Here is a 23,720-nt window from a genome sequence, read left to right as displayed (position 1 = left end):
TTCTGTCAGTATCACTCTGTAGTGTTTAATTCCTTTAAAAAATTGCGTACCATCCATAAGATACATTGTTTTATAAGCAAATATATATTATACTTTCAATTTGATCATAGGTTACAGTCTGTACAATCATCTCCTGTTTCTGCTAAACATGATTTATTTTTACAGTGAAACTGTGGATATATGTCTTAAGAAAATGCATTATGACTTCATGAAGGATTTTCTATTTAGACTTTGAAAGCGTTGTAGCGATTGTATCGGATCAAAAATACATTTAGTGGTTTTAGAAATACTGTAAAAGGTTAATTCATTATGCACAGAAAACATCATAAAAGCAGTAGTAGCAAATGTTGCAGAACTAAAGTGAGCTGGTTTTGTTAAGTAGAGGATTTCAAAAGGTTCAGATTGCACAAAAGGATAGTTTTGGCACATACAGCAGTACTTCAAAAACTTCAAAACATCATTCATCTGTTGGCTGTGGAGACATCCAGGTTACATTTAAAGAGGTTTGAAATATAGTTAAGTTCAAAGCATCTTATATTACAGCAGGACAGGGTCTTTTCTTTACTTTCACCTTTGGCATTCCACAGCATGGCTTAAGAGGGTCAATGCGTCAAAAAAGCTCAAGAAAACAGTATACATGCATCAATTACATTTGCTTTTCTGCATAGTCTAATAAAGGGCTGTAAACTTCTGTCGACATGTCCGAGCCCTTATTGTGAATTACTTTCAGCACACATCTAGAGATGTTCATGTTGATTCCTCAGACTTGTCTCGGGTACTTTCACAGATCTGAAAGAAAATCTGAGGGAGATATTTGAAGGAAATGTTAATCCACTGAAATGCCAGAAAATAATGTGCCATTCTAATTCAAACTCTTAGCAGTGATTTGTGATGGCAAAAGCTGAATAAAGGAGCACACTGTATCAGGACCTCAGAAGGATCTGTGCTGTTCACAAGAAAGGAATGCAAATTTCCAACATCTGCAAACAGTTGTGGAACAAAGCAATCCATTCTTTGCATCTGAAACAGTATCATCAGCATTCATTACAGCCTCTAATGTGGTGTGTCAAAAAAATCCATAAGTCTCAGTGGAACACACACACACACACACACACACACACACATTCATGCTCTCATGCAGGGAGGTGAGGGGAGAAACCACTCCATGTCCCTGTAGTGTGGTGGGTAAATGTGATGAGGAAATGCCAGGGTGACAGTGGAGGATCTGTTGGAGTGAGTTTAAGTTGGTCTCTCATGAGTCCAGGTTGACGTGGACAGGCAGGAAGTGAGGAAGTCAAACTGGTGCAACATAATTCCCAGGAAAAGTCCCAAACGCTCGAGTCCTTTCTGACGTACCTGCACAGAACGCAAAAAAAAACCAAATAATTGTATGTAAATAATCTAAATAAGTTTATCTGCCATGTCACAGAGTGTCCACTAGAGGGGGTACTGACACAGCTGAATGTTTTTAACTTTTTCCCTTGGTCATGATGGAAAGGAAATACTTTGTTGCCTCAAAAATGTATTTTTGTTATTTGATAAAATGTAATAATCACATCTATTTTCATACTGTGGACGGTAGACCTGCTGATGCATCTCTTGACTTGACTTTAATGATAAAGGGCTAAACTATTGATGCTTTAAAGGGGCTATATGTAACTTTCAAAAATACTGCGTTTGTAGCGATACCGCATGGCCGTTAGGTGAACAGCACCAGTAACCTGTTGCTCGCTCTCCTTCGCGTGCTCGTACGTATACAAACGAGCATCATCATCGACCGTGAAACACTGGATATTTACCATCATAATGTTTACAGAGGAGGTAAGTGAAAGTCTGTGAAGGAGTCTGTGCGTCTGTATTCATTCTCCATCCTACAAACGACAGTCTCGGCAGACACTGGCTGAGACCGGGAGTGTGTGATGAGTTTTTACTGTTGATCTCTGTAAGCGGAGCGGAGTGAGGAGGACGTTGAGAACATGCATAAAATGTCACTTCCTGGAGCTTTCGCGGAAAATACGACCAGGGGAAACTTTTTATACAGGCAACACGGATAGACAGTGAACATCTACTTTTTCACATCAGTTAACCTTTCGCTTATTAATGGGCGATAAAAAACGATTTATACATGTAAAAAGTTACATATAGCCCCTTTAATGAGACATAAGTTGAAGCTCCTAAAGTTAAAAAAGAAATGGTTAAAAAAGTAAATGGGCTGTTTTAACATGTTTTTTGTTAGTTTTTTTTGGAATAGGGAACTTTAATATGTTAAAATAAACTATTTTTTTCTTACCTACAAACCAGCCGTCGTCACATTTCTCCATCACTTGTACGATGTCTCCTTCTCTGAGCTCCAGTTCGTCTGAGTTCTGTGGTTTGTAATTGTAAACAGCTTTATATCTAAAACAGAAACAAAGAAATACACAGGCTCATCCACAGATTCAACAGAGCTACATCAACTTCTCTGTACCACAACAATTGTGAAAAACTAAAAACATGGGGACATACGGATTGCGTGTTGACACAGAATTGGGGCTGTTTGGCACTTGTGTGTGTGGCAGGGAGTTAACACGTGGAGCAGACTGGTTTGGTATTGCACCCTGGAAGGAAAGGAAACCTCATGTCAGGCGTTACCAAATAAAGAATGATTAATTACACTCTTATCAACATACACAATAAGACCACAGTGAGGACATGCAGACAGGCAGTGAGAGCATAGCAGACCTGAGCAGGGTCAGTGTTTCTGGGAGTGTTCGCTGTGGACGATCCTGCTCTGTGAACTGATGCTGATGCCTGATTGGACGGTGAAACAGCTCGATTTGGGGCGCTCACCCCTGCCCAGTGGCTGTTCTGGTTGGTTGGTGAGGCAGTGTTGGAGGTGCTGTGAGGCCACCGATTGGCTGTTTCTTTGGAAACGGGTGTTTGGGTGGGGGAGCGTGAATGTGAAGCTGTGCTATTGTAAGGTACAGGTGAGGACGGTTTCAGGGGTGAGTGATCAGGTCTGGGGCTGAGGGAGTTAGGGGTGAAGGGGGACAGTGGTGAGCGCGGGCAGGGTGAGTGGAGTGGACGTCCTGGACTTTGGGGTCCAGGGGAGACGGGGGACAATGGGCCAGGGGAGTAGTCATCTGTGGAGTATTTGGTGCGGGGCATCTTGGTGACCTGCACATAACTGGCTGGGAAAATGCCACTCCGGCTGGTCCCTGTGATCCTTCCCTCTAACCACTGATCATCGACTCGCCGGGTTATATTGATCACTTCACCCTGAAGAAAAAACAACAATAATTTATCAAAATAAATGTAATATTTCACAATTGAATGTTTAGTCAAATAAATGCTATGGCTCATACAGATCAATTGTAGCATACCAGTAAAATCAGATTACTTGACTTATCATGCACACTTTTGAAGAAGGGGCAGATTCTTAAAAATGTCACATCATTTATCTTTGGCCTTCTGAAGTGGCATAAGCTGGGCATGGTATGTGATGTTTTAACTGTGACATGATACAGTTGATGTGAATGAGCTTTAAGCATACTCTGGTAAAATGATTCTAATGGCAACATTTATGTTTAATATTGTAAATGGTCCCTTTACAAATAAAATCAATGAAATTAAATGAACTAAGGCTGGAGTTACCAGTTTCTGGTAAAAACAGCATGTTGAAGCTACATAGCCTACTGACAGAAGACGGCTAGCTTAGCTTAGCATTCCAACTAGAAAGAGTCACTTTTCCCGCCCTGTGTATTACTGCAGCGATGTTAAATGTGTTAATTAGTGTGCTTTTTGAGGTTTAAATAGGTTCATTTATAACAGTCTGCCAAGCAGCATCCCCCCGTCTTCCAGCCTTTACGCTAAATTCAGCCAAGCCTAAACATTTTTGTCTTAACCAACAATCTGCTTGTAGTCTCCAATTCAGCAAAGAGACATTGGAGTGTTATCTATTTCACACGTGACTCCGAAAGAATCTGAAAATGTCTGTAATGGCTAATAAGACTTTTATGCCCAAAAGTGACTTGTACACCAAATTGACGTGTTGAGTTACTTGATATCTAAAGCTTCATGTAGAGAGTAATTGTCTGCAACACTCACTTTACGAAAAGACAGTTCAACAGGTAAGTCAGCGTTGAAGTTGAACAGAGCTACAGCTTCCCCGTAGTCCAACACCTGAAGAGTGGGCGACTTTATTGGAGTCGGCTTCTCTGTCGGAGGCAGGATCTGTGAGTAACAGAAAACAGAGTTTTGAGACAGTATCACAGGGTCTGATGAAAGGACCAGCACAAAGCGATAAAGAAGTGTGGTTATTTAGCAGATGTTAAGAAATTCACCTCCACGTAAGTCGTGGGGAAAATCCCGGCTCGCCCATGATGTTCTCCTTCAAACCAGTTTGCATCTACCTGCCTGTGGATGTAAACAATGTCCCCTTTCTGCAGCATGAGCTCCCTGAAGGACAGAAAAAAAGCATAACTAGACACACAGAAGGAACATCCCATAGATATCAGAATGAAGACACTAGTTCAGAATGTTCTGTTTCACAATTATATCATGAAGGCATCTCACTTGTTGTTAGACTGTTGTTTTCTTGCACAGAAAGGACATAGCATATTTATTATATTAACTCCAACTGTAACTCACTTTGGTGACTGAGCCTGGAAGTTGAACTTGGCACGTGCTGCTTTCATCTGGAAAACAAACATACCATTCAGTTTTGGGGCGATTTTTCAGGTTCAGGTATCATGAGAACAATTCACAATGTACTCAGACGAATACAACAAAATGCCACAGCTGAACACCACATTGCAAAATGGATTCTTAAAGATTTGTCTAGCCTTTTAAAGTAAAAAAAAATATTCTAGAAACAGACCTTTTTCTCCTCTTTCTTAGGCGGGAGTTCCATGGTTTCATTTGCAGGCGAAAGACGATCTACTGTGGAAGAAAAGACACGATGGCTTGAATGGAGTCTGAAACGTGCACTCTTTGATTCAGCTTATGTTGTTTTTGAAGGTGTTGCTATGGAAAAAGCTATGTACTAATTTCCAGTGAAAACAATTGGATAAAGCTAATCTTTAATCAGGTCTTCCGTGTTCCACTTCCTATTTTCATGGGCTTCCTCCCCACCCATCTACAGCTGATCCTAAAGGGGGGGGGGGGGGCAGCCTCTTAAATCTCAAATGTGAAATACCAGAGCAGAATGAGAGAGAATCATGGGACCTTTGGAGTTCATTAGATTACTAACAGCTTTCATCAAATATCTGCAGCCTGAGGTCTGTATGCTGAATGTGAACATTTATTTTTGGTGGATCAGCAGGTTCAAAGAATAGCAGAACATGATCCATTAATGGACTGCAAACTGTTCAAAATAGTGAAAGTTAATGGGAAAATCACAAAGTGCATGTGTGGTGTGGAGCCAAACGTGATGAACCTCCATGTTTACCATATGTGGGAGTGGAGGTTGATGATGATGATGTGCCAACAGAGTGATGGACAGGCTGCTTTGATGCTGATGAATTTCTGAAAAAGTGAAGAAAAATGTACTCTTTAAATGTTTAAAATACTGTCACTGTGTATTTCAACCATGGGTCTCCAATAAAATCAAAGGACCTTAATACACACTAAAATACAAACACTGATCCTGTGAAGGCCTGTGTGTGTGCATGTGTGTGTGTGTGTGTGTGTGTGTGTGTGTGTGTGTGTGTGTGTGTGTGTGTGTGTGTGTGTGTGTGTGTGTGTGTTCTATCCCTGCAGTTTTACTGTACAACACATCTGGTCGCAGCTGCAGCTTGTTCATACACTGGACAGGGATGAGACGAGGAACGAGACAGCTAAAAGGTCACACAGATGATAACTGCATGACTCATGTTGTTATCGTTGAACTGAAAATCTGGTTTAGATGGAGTTTGGCGCTTAAATTATCCATTCATGATCAGAGCCATCAGTCTACTTCTTCTGAAGTTATTTGCATATTTCCAGACGGAGTTGGCTTGTTTTCAGTATTAAAAGCTGGGACTCATGCAACAGCTTGTCTACATAACAGGAAACAGTAAAAAAAAAAAAAAAGAAGAAGACTACTTTGCTGTTCAGTTACACACGTCCTTAGCAACAAGCTCTTTAAAAGAAAGCCCCTCATCCCACCCTGCCAGAAAAGGTCAAAACCCGTGAACTCAGCTTAGCAAACAACAGCGAGAATCCTTGCAAAGAGCATGACACACACGGTGAGAAATGTGGAGTGCAGCCTGGTGTTTGAAGTAACAAATACTGAGCCTCAACTTGTTAAAGTTCAACAGCTTCCTAACCGAGTCCAGAACAGAGTCACCTGATTAAAAATAACAGAACAGGTACCCTGCAGAGTATTGATGGTCATGCTGTCCAATCACAGCGCGTTTCATATAATAAATAAAAAACTGCAGGAAGAAAGTTACTCTCGCCTGATGAGGCAATATCAAAGTGGATTAAGAGGCTGTGAGTTTGGCTCGGAGGAGGTCTGTTACGTTCTGATTGACCTCCCATTAACCTTTACAATCCACATAATGGAAATGACATCACTTTAAGACTTGCTTAAAACCAGTAACATGATTTGAGAGCATTGTTAGACTATAATAGACAGAAAAAAAAAAGTGCTTAAGATTTGAACCAAAATGATTAAATAGCCAAAAATGACCAAGAAACACAGTTTTTGTGATGTTTAAAGCCTTAAATCGACTTTAACAGTCTTTAATGACCCCCTCTAAGTATTAACTTATCTTAACTTATTGGTACATTATGCATCAGAAAAAAGGAAGGAAAGGCAGGAAAAAACACTTCTAGTTAGTCTTTAAGAGGAATGCCATATCATTACAACATTCTTCCTTAAAAAAGGTCAGTAAAGATGTAATAAAAAGCAGCATTATATCATTCAAATTAATAAGATACACACTGTTGGCTAGTTTTGTAGTCACTGACCTGTAGTTTGTAGTTCCAGTCTTTGCAGCCGTCACTGTATCCCTGCCTGTGGCCTCCTGAAAGCAGAGTGAACAGTTAAACACAGTTTGCTCCCTGCAGCTTACTGTATCTCACAGCTCAGAGGAAATCTCACAACAACTCAGACAAAGTAGAGGTGCTGACCACTCCCAGAGGAGCAAGAAATCCCCTGGGTCCTATCCTCCCCAGGCTAAAAAATAAAAAAACAACAGTACTCATGGCCCGTCTCAGATGTCTGTGATTTCAGTCAAATCACAGCACAAGTAGATGTAATCACACATCAAACAGGAATAAGAGGAGAATCAAACAGGTTGATTGAGGGGTTTCATTCAAGTAAACAAGCACTGTGGGATTACAAAACAGCATCATAAAAACATGATTTAAAAGACAGTGATTGAGAAAGATCTTCATTTTTGCAGCCAAATTTGCATTCTCAAAACATAGGGGAGGGGATCTCGCAGGCAAGTGCCATGCAGGCAGGAGATTCCAGGACTATCATCCATGTCACAGTGGAAAAAACAACAAATGAGGTCAAAGCTAGCAAGCAGGGAGGGTCTCACTCAGTCACTGCACTAAGGGTGAGAAGGTGGGTAAAAGTGGGTGAGGATTCTGCTACTTTTGGGTGAGGTTTGCTTAGCAGTAACAGTCAGGGCGGGGGCTCAGTACCTCACCCCGGCCTCGATGCTGCTTCTTCTGGGAAAGTCGCCTCTCCAGGCCCTGGATCTCAGAGTCCAGCTCGGCCTCAAATCTGCTCAGCTCAGAGACCAGACTGGCCTGAGACCGAGTCGAGACGGAGTATAAAGCGCAAGATTAAAATGCTAATAAAGCGGACTGAAAAAATATGACTTTTGGAGCTGTTATTTTTTTTCCCTTTTCAATAAGATGACACCTTGATATAATGAATGCAGAGCAGCAGAAGCTGAAATGATGTCAGGGGTCGCTCACCTCAATTGAAGAAGACTTTGGTTTCTCAGGCTGTGTCTTCTGGGATGAACAGGCCTGAGGATAGAAAAGGAAATATCACTTAACTGGTGTTGTTTGTAGACATATGAGTAGGGAAAACAACCCGGACCCTTTAAAAGTGAGGTGTTTAGAACTTGTTCAGATCTAGTTTTGGGACCTGAATTCCTAAATAAACATGGTTTTTTTTAGCTGATTGCTGTTTAGGAGCTGTTTAGGAGAAAGCTCTGATCTCTAGAAGTTTTGGATACCGACCATGTAAGGAAGAATAATCAAGACGTCTCCTAAATATGAGAGGCATTTAGAGGAGGAATGGAATATTTATATATTCAACTCAAACATAGTTGATGGAGTTTTCAAGGTCAAGTAGAAAAGCATTTCAAATCAGAGCATGTCAAAGTCTTGATTATCCAGTGTATACAACATTTTTAGTTTTTAGAATGCAATAATATTTATAGGCAAATTTACACTTGTCAACTTTATCTGGAAACAGTCTTGATATCACAGTGCCAACAGAGACAGGAGACAACACCCACATGTTGCTTCATCTATATTAAGGTGACTGATTGCACTGGCTGGTGATACTAGTTCCACCTTCTCCTTACAAAAAAATAAATGCAAAGCAAGAATCTGTTTCTACCAAGCTTTCCTTTAAAGGCTCTGCTTGCAGGAACCTCAGACCGCTTGTTCCTTTTACATTTTTGTTCTGTAAAACCTTGGCTGAAAGCGCCTCTCTCTACGCCAAACCCTTCCCCTTCGCAGGGAGTCTTCCTCACTCACAATCCCAGACTGTAGTGTCACTGTGAAGCTGTACAACACCTGATATGGTCTGCACGCTGCTTTTCTGAACACCATCCAGAGGATTGAACTTAGGCCGGCTGTCATGACAAGGAAATGAAATAAGTCTCCATGCTGTGAGCCATTAAACACCACAAGAGGTTAACACCATAATTCGGATCACAAGACACCTCGGCTCCCGTGGGGGAGTGGAAACAAAGATTCCTTTTTCTTCACAGGCGCAGAAACAAGGCACAATTTGCACCAGATCTGTGGCATTGTAACAAGAGCCGTTATTATTGTGAAATGAGTGACAGCACTTTGTTACTCACCAGGGTTGTTTAGACACAAAGAGACACACACAAACGGCTGCACACTCTTTCATAAAAGCTCCTGGACACTGCACAATACACAAGACAATACAGCACACCCCCAGGTGTGGATAAACTTAAGTGTCGGCTTCACCAGCTTGTAAATCACTGACTCTCAGTTAAACACCAACATGAACACTTCAATCCTGCCTTTTCTTGTTTGAAAGCTAAATGAATAAAAGCTTGAAGCCTTTTGGATGGGATGAGAGAAATAAAGGGTGCACATGTTGTGGGAAGAGACAGGAAAACCACATTTGTAATTGTCCTCGCGTGAGAAGGTGAAATCTGACGCTAATCCCTAAAGAAAAGGTGCCGATCCTCAAACCTGTTCTTAACACCCACACTGGGAAAACAGAGCGAGAAACACAAAGAGTCCCATCGATTAGAGCCAACAACAATGCTTGAAAAATGTGTAGGTCAAAGAAAACTGCAGAAACATTTTGTTCTGCTGGCATTAAAGTGAAATCTCAGCCTTTTTTCTAAACCCTGTGAGGTCTTACCTGGCTGTGGCTCACTGAGGCACTGCTCTTTCCAGGCTCAAAGTCGAATATGCTCTTCGGCTGAGGGTGCTGCTTTCCGGGGTCTGACAGCTTATCTACATCTTCACTCCTGAAACATAACACCCAAGCACACACACACACACACACACACACACACACCATGGACAGCACCTTAATCATGGCTTCATTGTGCAAACCTGTAGCAACAAATCCAAACTTGTATGTCCCACAATTTAAACTTCTACTGCTCTCACCCTGAATTTTGGTTTGTATTGATGTAAGACCTTACACGCAGCATATCAGATGTTTGAGTATCTCATATTGATGCTATTGAATCAAGAGTACGTACATGTACATGAACTATAGCTACATTTGCAGATAATTTACCTTTGTTATGTGTTAAAAGGAAACTTTTGCAACCAAGTTAGCTGCCTGGTTTAACCTAATGTTATATTGTTTAATCCATGTATTGCTACATTGAAGATTTCTAAATGAAACCAAACTGTTAACTACAGTGGTGCAGAGGTACTTTGGTGCTTTGGGAGTTATGTGAACTTTAGCAGGGAGTAAGATAAAGATTGATACAACTGTCTCACAGTAAGGCTAGCTCTGTCGACACATCACAAAAACATAAAATCTATCTAAGCTACCAGGCTGTTAGCTCTAGCTACACTATTAGACATATTTAGAGGACAGAGTTGGAATTCATTTTCTCATCTATTTCTCTGAAATATTAGTTTATTTCCTATCGTCCTTTTATATGACCTCTGGAATGAATTGTCTAACAAAGTTTTTTTTTTTTAATTGCTACTCAAGTTGACTCAAGACTAAACTGCCCAAAGGTGTGAAAGTGAGCGGTATTAAATCTGCCGTTATGTACCTGACAGTTGGCCTGTCTTCTTTCTTTGCATGATGCAACACTTTCAGTTACCCCACTCCCTGAAGCAGGTACATCAATCCCAACTCACCAGTCTGGCAGAGCTCCATAGGGTGTTAGTCTGAAGAGATTCTTGTCTGCTTCATTATTGTCTTCTGTGTTGGCAGATAGCTGGAGGCCTGCAGATCAGTGAATCAGTGCAATGAGTCTTAAGTCTTATGTAACTGGACAGGACAATGTGGACTTTGGTGGATTCACTTACGTTCAGCTGACCACTGCTCTGACTCCTCCTCGAGTTCTGGTCAACAAAAAGAGACTCTTTATTTACTTTACATAGATCAAACACACTGAAAATCATATTTATACTTTGATCAGTATTCACAACATAGCGGTACTGTCTTGCAGTGAGACTAAAATGTCATTTATGTTCAGGATAATATCACTTCAGTGAGGATCCTTCCTTTTGTTTGTTTGTTTGCGCCCCCTGTGGACAAAGTGGTATGTCTTTGTCTCTTTGCTGATCTTGTCTTGAACATGCATAAGTAGTATTTTCAAAGAAAAAAAAAATCTCATCCTGTTTTCTTTTAAAAGTACAATGTATCACTAATCCTTTTCAGACTGCATATCCACATTTTCCTAACCAAGCTCAGTGGTCATTACCTCTTTGTACATCTATATTGATTCAGCAACCGTGTAATATATTTGTCCCAGTCTTTGAATTTACATTGCGTTTTGGCGTTGCAGAAACACGACACAGTGGGTGCTCTCCTGCTGACTCAGCTGATCTGGTTTCACCTGTTTAACACCTCTGTTACTTACTACTTCTGAATACAGTACAGAGGGGGATCACTTTGTCCCCCTATTATGCCTCCACGACATTCAGATTGAAGGCAAAACATCAAAGAAACATAAATGTCGCACCTTGAAACAGCTGAGTACTGTAGTGCTAACTGTGAAACTTTGATGTTAAAAAATGTAAACAATGGTTGTTTCCGCAGCATGCTTTGACACCTACACCATAATGTTAATAGTAATAAAAAGCAAACAATAGAATTATTAAACTTACTGTTGGCCTTGTTTGTTATTGTAGCTTAAATAGTAGCAAAATCTACATTCATAATCAAATCTGCCTTTTTTGTAGTTGGCTTAAGTTGTATTCAGCAGCCTTGGAGACTGTTACCCGAACCCGAAGTTATTACATTTTTACAGACTTAACAAAGTAAAATATGAATTAATCAAATCAATGTCGTTTTTCTCAGAGACATGAAAGTCCTGTATTTGTTCAACAAGATCATCAGAACTCAATATAACCTATGTAGCAATACATCTCAATCCAACATCTCATAAGAAGGCACATCAGTTGCAGAGTGTTGAAATATTAATGTAAATCAAAACTGATCCAAAATAATCCATGTAAACCAGCTCTGAGCTGCGATGGTGCCATAAACAACACAAATAACACTGAACGTCTTTCTATTACACAACAGGTAATGGAGACAAGTGAAGAGCTATGGATTCCAGGTGTGTGTGTGTGGGGGGGTAAGAAGCTGGATTATTGTCAGAACTAATAAGTGGACGTGACATAACACTTAAGGGCTCTTTCATCATGTCTTATTTTGATCTGCAGTAATCTGGATGCTGGATCACCTCTGAGGTATCTGACACTGACAGAGGAATTCTCTCAGCTGCTGTGTTTGTGAGTGTTTGTGAGAGAAGGAGGAGGAGGAGGAGGAGCGTGCTTACCCTCTGGCTTCTTGTGAATCTGTCTGAACATGCTCTTGTACCAGTCTTTGGGTTTGTTCACACTCTGGTTGAAGAGAAGAGGGCAGGGTGCAGTAGGTTAAGAAATCTTTGAGAAAAACAGCACACTGGGTGTAGCAGTAAGAGCATAAAAAAGGTCAGCTCAAGTATAAAACAATCTTTTTGAGAATTAGTGCAATAGAATGAATTATTTATGCCCAAATCATTTTTTTTTCTTACTGATCTGGAGGCAATGGGCATCCCAGTTTCATCCACAGGTCCGATTCCAGAGAATTTGATGAGCCTCTCCTCTCTGCTGGGAGTCCAGCTGCGAGGTAGAGTGGAAGAGCTCGGCACGCCATTGGAGAGTCCGCCTGCTTACAGTCAACACAATCATTTCAAAGTGACTATGTTGTTGTTTAAACATGATTTCAGGGATTGGTTTGCATGAAAAATACCACATCCTAAGAAGCCCTGATTGAGCCAAGATCCATGTCTACTGCTAACACATCAACTGACATATCAACTTCATTTCTCCCCAACTCTTGGACTGCTTCATCTCTTACCCAACTAATGAGCATTTTAACGCTTTTCTTACTGTTACAAGACAACTCATATTTCAGCTGCATTCATCTTTTTATTTCCAACTAAACACCTAACTTACATTTCACCTACATATAAGTGAAGTGTTAGTAAGATGTACATAGTTTCTCCTCCACCCTTCAAGAATTGAACTTTAAACTGAGAGTGCTGTGAGCGCAATGACAAAAGCAACGGACATTGAGTTTTTGGGATGAGGATGCTGCGCACTAAAGACACTGAGCTGCATGGGTTATGTATAGAAAATGTGCAGAGTGTTTGGAGAGGATCACTAACTCCTTCAACTTCCACTGTCATTGTATAATTGACTGAAACTGCTCTCAGTGCAGATTCACCGACACCTCAACGAAAGCCTTTTTAATTTATACGCCTGAACTGGTTTTATTAGTTTCTTTTATCAAAGGTTTGAATTGTTTAAAATATTAAAAACATTTGAAAACTGTCTAAGGCGCAGGAGCATTTACATATTTTTGGCATTTGAAATAGTTGAGGGGACAGTCAAAGTTTAAACCAACAAGTAATTGTTTAAATGTTAAAGTGAAGATGTAAAAGTTACAATTTAAGTGGAAGAAGTCCATTTATTTGTTGGGCTAATTTAAAAGTACAGACTTTGAATACGTAGTATTAAGTTGAAATGAAAGTGCTGTGTTTGGTTGAAGTTAAAGCACTGAGAAGTGCAGAAATGTAAGTTGCATTGTATTTAAGTGGTCAAAAACTTACCAGGAGATTGTGAGGGGCCATAGTAGGATCCAAAGCTGAGATTTGTTGGTCCATTTCCATTTACATCTGTTACCTTGGGGGGGAAAAGCAGAATTATATTATTAGCAACCCATGCAATAACAGTAATGAAACTTTCAACTGCAGCAAAATGTTTATGACTGATGGTTAAGCATGTGATCCATCCTTTTTCCACAGGGGGGAGCAATTGTTTACTGAATTCCTTCCCTCCACCTCAGTGTTAAACCCCAGACTGGACGTCACCATGCATACCTTCACCTCGGGGTATGGCAGCCCTGCAGAGCGAAAAGGGCTCAGAGGAGGTGTAGGGAGTCCAGGTGAGATGATCACTTCATGGGTCATCTCTGGAGCCGTCAAGATCTGCTGCTGATCGGAGGAACCTCTGGCCTCCTCGAAGAAGATAATCCGGGAGCCATTTTGATCTCTGACCTCTTCCGTGCGTTGCTAAACACAGAGGAAAAGAGAAATATGGATGAACAAAAACAATGTGTGCACTTTGCTCCTGTCATGTCCTTCTGTCTGCCTGCGTAAACATCGCTCTCTAGGGGAGGTCATGTGAACTTGTTAGCTGTCCAGCTATTCTTCAGAGAATAACTGGCCTCTGTGGGGGGGGTGGGGGGGTGGTTCTCTGATGAAAAGGCCTCTAATTTATTTAAAGTAGGAGCAGTGGGATGTGATGTTCCTCCCACTTCATCATCTCCCTCACCACAACTGCAGAAAGGCCTCATTCAACGTGCATGGAGGGGGCTCTGAAACAGGAGAGGACCATTATGAGCCTATTAACTCCCCATTCAGCTGGCCTCCCTGTTCTGCAGCCAGGGGGGCGGAGCCGGGTGCAACAGAGGTGGGGAAGGGGCCAAGGATGTCGACCTCAAAGTTCAGCAGGGTTAGCACTGGTCTTGTGGTCTCCATGGTGATCCTTTTTTTTTTTTGCTCCCTCCACTCATGATTGCAAGTCCAGCTCCTCTGTGAGTATGAATCAGGTGCTTTGGTCCCCCATTTGTTGTCGGGGGTCATGGGAAAGACCCTGTGTCTCGTATATGATAAAACTGTATAATAAAGGTGAATATCTGTGACCCTGGAGCTGACCTGTGCTACACATTAAAGTGTTTTTATTTCTCGACTTTTCTGATTCAAACATGATCATACATACGGTAAAAAGATAAATTTTCCATATTAGGCATAATTATGAATGAATTATTACCTGAGACTGCATGTGATCTGTTATGGTCCTCAAACTCTTGTCCAGCATCAAAAGAATCTGTAAAAGACAAACAAAATAACGCTTCGTGAAATAACTTTGTTAAATCCATGTAACCCACTCTTATCAGAAGGATTAATGTCATGACAATTTTGTTCTAACCTTCTAATTCTTTACTCACATTTCATGAGAATACAATCAAAAATTAAACTACAGGGTAAAACAACAGTTTTAAGATTCAACAACTTGAAAATCTGCTTCACTATTTTCCTCCCAGCTTGTAACAATCCCATAACTGGAACCACAGAAATAACTTTAAAAAAGTGACATCACCTTTTTTTCCGACAGAGCCTGAAATAGAGGTTCAGGATGTAGAACACAGACAAAGACTCTGAGATCTTTATGTGAAATAAAACATTGCACTTACTCAGGATGAAAAACGAGGATACATTAGAACTCTTTACTCAAAGTACAATCCAAATGATATGTTTGTCAGGGACTTTAAGGGTTGTGGCTGTGTTCTTTTTTTCTTTAGCATTATCCAACCAATGTTTATGAAAACAAGCAGATTATCTGAAGATTGTATCTCCTATACCATAAATTCTAAATCCAGCAGCTTGCCCTTTATTAACCCTTTGAGTCACTGATTCTTTTAACCCCACAAAGCCTTTGTCATAAATCACATTTTACATCCTGGCAGACTTGACAACTGTTCCATTATCCCATCCCACTAGTACTCCAAAGAGGGAAAGTCAGCGTCACCCAGCGTTTTCCCTGTTTCCAAGGAAAAAACCCACCCAAAACAGTGAGTTTGACTCACATACCCATCTCACTTTTCCCAGTCATACAATGCTGTAATGACCCGGACTTAAAGAGTCTGGATGATGGAAGAGGTTGGCTTCTGAAAGTGAAGAACAGCCTTGAATGAATTAGGCCTCAGAGAAACAGATTGGGCCTTCTGTTTGACATCAAAGACGAGAGTAAAAAGAGGAGGGGGGGACATTTCCGCTACTGTATGATGCAGACCACTCTCATCTACAGCGGCTAATTGGCTCATAATAACTGTGTTAGCATGGAAACCAGAGCTATCGTACAGACCTGCATCTCTGCAGCCCTGGACACTGCAGATCCATACTGAGTTTGAATGCATAAAAAAAATACTTGAGTTAAAACTTAAACCAGAAATAGTTAGCTTTAAAGGAAATGATTTGGTTAATGTAAGGATTGAATGTTGATCAAATGCAACTTTACGAGAAGGTTCTAACCAAGTATAGCTCCAGGCTGCTACAGGAAGACATCAGTCCAACACAACTTCCCTGATGAGTTTTCCATATGGCATTTGCAGCTGAACATTAGAGTCTATAATCACTGTGGTCAGGACCAAGAAAACTTAACTCACTTTGTGTCTCGGTGCACAGCGTTAGTAGGGAACAGTGATAGAATCAGTGTTCCTGCTTCCAGACACCGATGACGCTCTATTGGAGTCATCATCCTCCAATAAACGGCATTACATAAGAGGAAAAATATGGGATTGTGTCAACACAATACCATTACAGCTCAGGCATGACAGATGACCTATCACGGGCCAAAGCAATCACAGTGAGCTCATTATCCATTTGACAATAGGATACACTGCAAACAAGACACATTTAAAAAATAAGGGCTTGAAGTAATCTCTTTTACAACATGTTTGACATGCTGGTTCTTATTTACACCAGATCTCCTCTCAGCAGGCTGCAGATCCCTGTAAAGGTCCCTTCACACTCATGAACAGAAAACGATGTGTGTGCGTGTGTGCGTATGTTTGTGTGTGTGTGTGTGTGTGTGTGTGTGTGTGTGTGTGTGTGTGTGTGTGTGTGTGTGTGTATTTGTGCATTTCTAAATTACTATCGTTTTTAAGAATGTAAACAGATCCATCAATAAATGTAGATTAAAACTATGCTTTAGTGGTACCCCACTAATCGTCGGACACTTCTCATGTTATGGGGGCTCAAATGAGACATAATCCTAATTACAGCTGCGAAAATCAGAATACTTTGACCATATAGTAGGAAATGGGTCAAAAGTAAAGCACCAGGTCCTACATTTCCCAGAATGCAACCCAGCAGCGTCTTTTAAAACTCAGGCAGGCAGTTTGTTTTAATATAGTACAACAACCTGTAGGATTTTTATTATTTCATTAATTCAAAGAAAATAATGTTAGGCCTAGGACAGTCAAGATAACGTTAGAAATAGACACCGGATGACGTTGTTCTTTTTTCTGCAGGTTTGGAAAGCCACACAAGACGTTATATGACTGATTTCACAGACTCACCATGGGGACTAACTCGGGTAGCTGGCTAGTTTCAACATGGCTTAAATTAAACTTTATCTATCAAATTCCCCTAGAATTTTTATATTTATTAACAATTTTTTTAAATTGTTGAAAAAAATGATATAGGCTACTTCCAGATCATCTTAGTGTCATTGCCATCTGTAATCCATTGAAGTCCAAATCTGAAGAGCCGCTTCACTGATGTAACACTCTGATGAGTAAGCTCATGTCATAATTATGTCTCTGTTTCTCATTTCTCTGGGGGAGTCAAATCCAACAGAGAATTCCTGTGTGTTGCATGCGTTTCCCCTTCGAAAGCTACAAACACGATCCTACCTAAAAAGGAAAAATCAGTGTTCATATCTAGCTAGAAAATCCCTCACAGAGGTCTGGCTCTCTCTCCATGTTTGCTCTCGGTGCATTCTTATATAATTACTGAGACTCAACAAGGGAGGCAGACCCAAGCCTCACATGGAGTGCATGATGCTGTCTGTCTGAAATGTATGAACCTCATAGCCCACGTATTTACAAGTTCAACTCCTGCCAGGTGAGAGGTTCATTATCTCCGCAGGATCAGGAAAAACAGAGCTGTAAAATGCCCATGTGCAACTCAGCTGATGATGTTCTCTTCAGACTTTCAAATGACTAGCAGTACAAATTTCCAGCTTACGGAAATTGCGGGGTACCCCAGGAAGCATTTGACCCTTGCTTTACATTTAGTTTCCACACAGGCTAACTGAGGACATCCGATACGAGAATCAAGGGATTTCAGTATGGAAATCTCTTCCTCTGCCCTGGGGAAAGTCATCCGGTCTCTGGAAGCATCGGGCCAGATGTTACTAAACTCTGTAAACTGACATATGAAACAGAAGTCAAACATTTCCATCAACATCCTCTAAATAGTATATGTTGTTTGAAAAAAAAAAAAATCATGCTACGTGAGAAAAGCATTAGCACGTTTTTGTCTCCTTTTTGACCCATGAGGAGCGGATGAGGAACCAGACTTTTATCTGAAGTTGCTGAGGCAGAGCAGACCTACTCAGCAGATAGGAGGTCAGTGAACTCACCACACCCCTGTGATTCCTTTGAAACTCTATGGGAGGCTTCTACAGCTGGGGAACACAATAGTTAGGCAAAAGTAGCAATAACAATAGTAACAATATTCACCTTACAGTTCTTATTCAAGCACGGTAAGCGTCACAAGTGAACTTCCTGCGAGGTCAGAACAGTTCACAGCTCATTATTCATCCAATTTCCGGCTTCTAACATTCAATTTCTTCTGCAGAAAAGTTCATCCAGGTCTTTCTGAGAAGCTCCTGAACTCCGATGACCTCCTACTGCACCTCATGCAGAGCTCCTTGCATTGTTGTCCCTAATACAAGGCTGTCAAGGTGACCACACATGCTCTAATGAATAACTGTCCCAGCGTTGACCCATGAACTTCTGCGACGTGTGGCAAAGCAATGATTTGCGCTCACACTGTCTGAATATCATCTGTACAACAAGTGAAGGTGGAGAGTGTGTCAGGGATGAGCAGGGAGAATGACTGAGGGTCCAGAGAGACTGATATAAAAACAAAGAAAAGTGTCACTGGTGAATGGATCCTCATTCATTAGCACCAGTGTTGTTGTCTGCTTCTGTGTGCAGGCTGCTGGCTGCTGAGTTAATCATTGACTCTTTTCGGTGGGAACTTCAGCACACACTTGTCCCGTGTATGAATCTAAGTCCTGCTCACATGCATGAAGGAAATCTCCAAAATAAAACCCCGATATTTTCTGAAGGTGGACATTAAGTTGGGGGTGACACTTGCCTGCATACATTTAACCTTAAACCTTGTTATATACAATGTTCGAAACAGGATGAAATTGTCTCAGTGGTTATCTCCTGGATATGAACTCAACACCATGCGCCAGGTAGAAGGTTAAAGTCTTATTATTCATTCGCACGTACACAATGTTACTGCTGACCAACAAGTTACATAATGAGCTCGTAAAACCCACGGAATCAAGCCCTAAAAAAAGTGGTGAGAATGTAATTACAAGCGCATTTGCCGAATAAATAAAGTGAGCATTTATTTCTAAACACATGAAAATGAGTCACTCTGCAGCTATGTGAGAGATGTCAGAGGCCCTTTGCTGCCCTTCTGCATCTTAACAGATGTGCGGACGCAGCCCATACAAGGTCCTGCAGCAGAGAGTTTATGATATGCGGTTATTGGGGGATACACACATTTATCAGGAGGGAAGTATTTCACCACCTTGTATGGTGCTCCTCCGGCCTGTGTGCTTCTTGTCAATGGGGAGGCGATGTGTTCCCAGGAGAAGCTGTGGGGTGATAAATCAAAGACCCTCTCTCTCTGGCCAAGAAGTTTTTTTATCAGATTCATTCCTACAAGAACACATACCGGTACTTCAACAAATATGTCCCTATTTGATTCGATTTTAAAGTTAAAACTAATAAAATGTGTCAGATAAAGCATGAGAAAACACACATGCTCACTGCAGAGAAATCTCACAAATCCCCACGCCTGTCACCCTGCATCTTGAAAGCTGAGTTCAGCCTGTGGATATGAGGCCTGGCAGCCGGACCCCTCAGTTATATCACAAAGGGAATCAGAGCCCGCTGTGGAAATCACCCTGACATGAAGGGGAGCCACCGGTGATGATTGAACCGTCCTGATTTCAGGCCATTGCCACTTTTGGAAGCTGAAATCAGACGAGAAAGAAGCGCTCTGACGGAAACAAGGATTTCCTCTGACTCCACTGAAGTATCAGTGATCACAACAGGCTGAGAAATGAAGTATGACATGTTGGGAAACACTGCCCACTGTGCCCTCTCCCTCTTGCCAACAACACACAGACATTTAACTCACACAGGTGGCTAAGCTACTCACATACAGTAACATTGGTCAACCTGTTTACAGGCGATCTACGATTTTAACACCGTTTTAAGACGCTGCTCTCGGGTAAATCTGCAACACTAATCCTGAGGAGGCCTGAGCTGTCAGACAGGTTACTCAACCTATAAAAAAAAAACATCCAAGCAGATTTAAGTTCCTCCATGCTTAAAATCACACCCTTTGATTTAAATCCCTGCTCCCATGGGAAAGAGTGTACTCACCTTAAAAAGTAGCAACCACAAGTGAGCTCACACCTCTTCTCTGTCTGCCTGCACGTCAACAACACTGCACACTAAACTCCCTGATCTTTCTCTCTCTCTCTCTCTCTCTCTCTTATCCTGGCCAGGACTCTCTCTCTCTCTCTCTCTCTCTCTCTCTGCCCTGCCCTCTCGCACAAGACTTCCCGGTTGACAGCCATCGCCATAGCAACCCCACTTCATTCGGCCCCCTGTTCAAAAGGCACCCTGCTCTCAGCTCTTCAGCCCCATTGTTGTGATAAGGTGATATTTCACAGCACAGGGTTAACGCAAATAGTTCATCACCTCCACCTCCCAGACTCTGCACAGTCACTTCATGACACCCCCCCCCCCCCCCCCCCCCCCAAACCCTTAACTTTCTATCACCCATGCTTGCCCCCTTTTGCTTTTGTGTGTATTTGTTACGTGTGGGTCTGTGTGTTTGTATGTGTGCGTGTGGGAGCAAAAGCCAGGTCTCTGGCCCACCAAAGAGAGGGAATGAGCTGTTTCTGTTTCAGTAGCTCTGGAAGTGTTACAGAGACATTACTCTGCGCTGGGTAGTCCACGTCTGACAGCACAAGTCCTGCAGGAGCTCACACACATACACGTCCACAAACACATACACTAGACAGGCTCTGTGAAGGTTCAAAGAGGAAAGACTGACAGATGTCTAAATTATTCAAATAGGGAAAGTAAGTGCAGATAAGTCAGTCAGCATTCAAATTCCAGCAAAATGGTTGTTCAAACCACATAATTGAAAACAGTCAAAGGAATGAAACATAATTCTACAATTCACTGTGACTGTTTTAATCACAAAACGAGTCTAAATAATATCAGGATTTCCAGTTTGTCTGCTGTTCTGTCGTATAAATATAAAGAGCACAAAACCTGCAATCTTAAGCTGCTCACGGGTTTGAGTCTGAGGCATGTAAGAAAATGATATTATAATTATAAAAATGATTTAATTTAAGCTATCAAGACTTGAATTGTAACATTTAGAATTTATATTAATAGATTTTTAATTTTTCTATATTTTCATATTTTATATTTCAAACCCCAAGCTATTTTTTTGTGTTGTATTTCCATACTTTTCCTTGTTTCCTGAATCTACTCTATTTTGTTTATCTTTGTAAATAAAAAAAAAGATAGACTGAGGGACGTGGTACAAAATGCAGGTGAGAGAGCAAATCACCTGCTTAATGATGCATTGGGCTGTCTTATTCATGTGTGTGTTCTTTTGTTTCAGGCAATAAACCAGAGAGCACAGAGAATAACATTTTAACAGGGTCCAGTCAATGGTCTACCCGAGTGCATGTCCTCTCTCTGTCTCTCTCTCTCTCTCTCTCTCTCTCTCTCTCTCTCTCTCTCTCTCTCGCCGTGTGTTTGTGTGTGTAGGCCACTTCCAGCCTGAAACTGAAGGACTCAGCTCTTTCTTAATAATTCAGTGGTCTGGCTTGGCACAGCGCAGCTCAGCTCAGAGCAGATCCATTTACCCAGCCGGCTCTTCCAACAGGCTTGTTTTTGCCAAACAATTGAGCTGCTGAACCTGAGGGGCGAGCCTGGCCAGGGCGGAGCTGAACACTGATGCAGTCAGAGAGAGGCTCCCTTCATTATCTGTGTCCCGCCGGAGCAGACTTTCACCCTGCTGTGAGCACATCTGACACCCTGTCACTCTGCAGCGTAATGAGGTAATCACGCAAGAGGTGATTGGAGGTTTGGCTCAGGACGTGACACCTTTTTACACAGTGGATCCTTGTTCAGTTTGTGTCAATATCGTTGTTAAACAAACACAAGGCTTGACAGATGCCAGCTCCACAAGACACATTGTCAGAACAGGAGGAAAGAGAGACATTTTCTTTTAAGGGAGTCCAGCTCGATGTTCTGCAGCATATTAACCGAGCTGTAAAGGCCAAACACTGTCCTCAAGTTCGTCACAAGCTCAAGCTCATTAAAAACGACTGAAGCAGGTGTACAACCCATGACATAAAGCTGTTATATAATCTAAAATCACCATACATTGATGAATATAGCCCCTGGGCTTTTTCTCAAGAGACAAGAGACAGCACGTCTGTTGTTATTGCAGGAATAAATCCAAAAAAGAGATATACATGTGTATGTCACCTATAGGCTACTACAGGTTTAGAGCTGTTTCAGCTCATAGCTGAATTCCTCTGTGAACACACACAAAGGCATCCTGGTTTATTTTAGCAGCAAACAACATTTTTCTGAGCTGTGTCTGCAGAAACACTGGGATAAACAAACTCTAACATAGTCATTAATCATCATGGGACCTCTGAGGATGATTATTTTGAGAAGTTTGTTGGGAGAATACAATCAATCAGAGCAGCCAAAATGCAAAAACAACAGGCTGCTTTTGGACAGAGGTCTGAATGATAACCATCCCTTGAACCAAACACGGTTCAAGATTGGCATCTTTAGTGGCAAAGTCCGCCCTTTTCCATACAACCGCTCAACTGTTGCTCAACATGTGCGGAGAAAAACTGATAAAACGTGACACAATAATGACAGAGCAGAGATAAACACCCCTGTGTTGTTTGTCTGCGTGGTTTCTGATGATCAACTGGGTGATGAAGGAAAACATGATGCTCAAAACATTAGCAGAGGCAACTAAAAATGAATAAAAACTACAAAAAAAAAAGTCACATGACAGAGATATTAAAACGTGTATCCTTTTCATTTAAGAATATCTACTTCTTCTTTGTATTAACTCTTAGTTTGAAGCGGCAGCAGAAGTCTTCCAGTACTTACGGAGTGAGCAGAGAGGTGTCCTCAGTGCAGAGGAAGAGAAGAAGTGAATGAACGTGAAGGAGGGATCCTCTGCTGCTCTTCTCTCTCTCTCTCTCTCTCTCCCTCCCTCTTTCTCTTTCTCTATCTCAGACCAACAGGGTGTCTTTTCTCTCTGCTGAATGATTCAGCGTGGGTCTGAATGTTTGACTGAGTGTCCGTAGGCGTGTGTTATGCATGTGTGTGTGAGCGTGCACTTGAAAGCTCATCAGGGAGAAGGCGCTCAGTAATAGTTTCCATCCACAGCTGGAAATAATAGAGATTCCCATACAGGCGGGGGCTCCATGGCACCGCCCTCCTGTGTTTTACGTGGGAGAAAGAGAGGGCAATTTCCATAGACATCTCTAAGGCATATATTTAAGTATAACACATTGTTTTCAGTATGAAGTCTTTAGATATTCTGTCTGGCAAAAAAGAGATTTTTGTGACTCCATATGGCTCACTTGTCTTTCTCACCTGTCACTTTGCAAGCTTTACATTCAGGAAAAAAGTGTTTCTTAATTAAATTCATACACACATGCTACTGTAAGGTACACAATCAGTCTTATAATAAGTTCCAGCATTTCCATCATCTTTTCCAGTGACAGACGACCCCAGTATGAGGAAAACCTCGCAGCACATGCCAAGAGAATTACAGCTACTGCTTTCCTTTCTTTAAATCCTTCAGTGTCATCAGCTGTAATTCTCAGACTACAGTAAATAAGTATAAAGCCTCTGTTGAGGTGTTCTATTAGTCTGGAGACGCCTGTTG

At 41.4% G+C, this 23,720-nt stretch overlaps 1 protein-coding gene across 10 annotated transcripts; it reads right to left on the bottom strand.

Annotated features, from left to right (window-relative positions):
- Positions 1-23,068, bottom strand: sorbs3 (sorbin and SH3 domain containing 3). 10 transcript variants are annotated; one of them, XM_061037827.1, is made up of 21 exons: positions 22,934-23,068; positions 14,719-14,775; positions 13,767-13,958; positions 13,497-13,569; positions 12,417-12,553; positions 12,180-12,243; positions 10,699-10,734; positions 10,528-10,615; positions 9,560-9,668; positions 7,897-7,950; positions 7,618-7,725; positions 6,934-6,989; positions 5,429-5,505; positions 4,859-4,920; positions 4,630-4,676; positions 4,323-4,437; positions 4,087-4,212; positions 2,722-3,258; positions 2,506-2,597; positions 2,291-2,397; positions 1-1,356 (listed from the first exon to the last, which is right to left on the bottom strand). In XM_061037827.1, the coding sequence occupies exons 2-21, from the start codon at positions 14,764-14,766 to the stop codon at positions 1,295-1,297; spliced, it is 2,190 nt and encodes a 729-aa protein (XP_060893810.1). In that variant the 5' UTR covers positions 14,767-14,775; positions 22,934-23,068; the 3' UTR covers positions 1-1,294. The 10 variants fall into 10 exon arrangements, with proteins under 10 accessions (XP_060893810.1, XP_060893809.1, XP_060893807.1 ...); XM_061037826.1 differs by lacking the exon at positions 22,934-23,068 and adding an exon at positions 20,150-20,295; XM_061037824.1 differs by lacking the exon at positions 22,934-23,068 and adding an exon at positions 19,287-19,417.
- Between the last annotated feature and the right edge of the window lie 652 nt (positions 23,069-23,720).

The sequence above is a fragment of the Labrus mixtus genome, chromosome 5, assembly GCF_963584025.1.
Source record: "Labrus mixtus chromosome 5, fLabMix1.1, whole genome shotgun sequence".
Classification (NCBI taxonomy): domain Eukaryota; kingdom Metazoa; phylum Chordata; class Actinopteri; order Labriformes; family Labridae; genus Labrus; species Labrus mixtus.
Note: the sequence above shows the minus strand (reverse complement) of the source record. Positions and strands in the feature narration are given on the sequence as shown.

Bases quoted from the DNA above. Each gene is read 5' to 3' on its own strand.
- sorbs3 (XM_061037819.1), bottom strand. From the start codon at position 17,837: ATGACTTTCCCCAGGGCAGAGGAAGAGATTTCCATACTGAAATCCCTT. The intron at 7,726-7,896 runs GTGAGCGACCCC...ACTCGGTCTCAG, and splicing joins CAAAGTCTTCTTCAATTGAG to GCCAGTCTGGTCTCTGAGCT. The intron at 4,921-5,428 runs GTAAACATGGAG...TTTCTTCCACAG, and splicing joins AACCTCCACTCCCACATATG to TAGATCGTCTTTCGCCTGCA.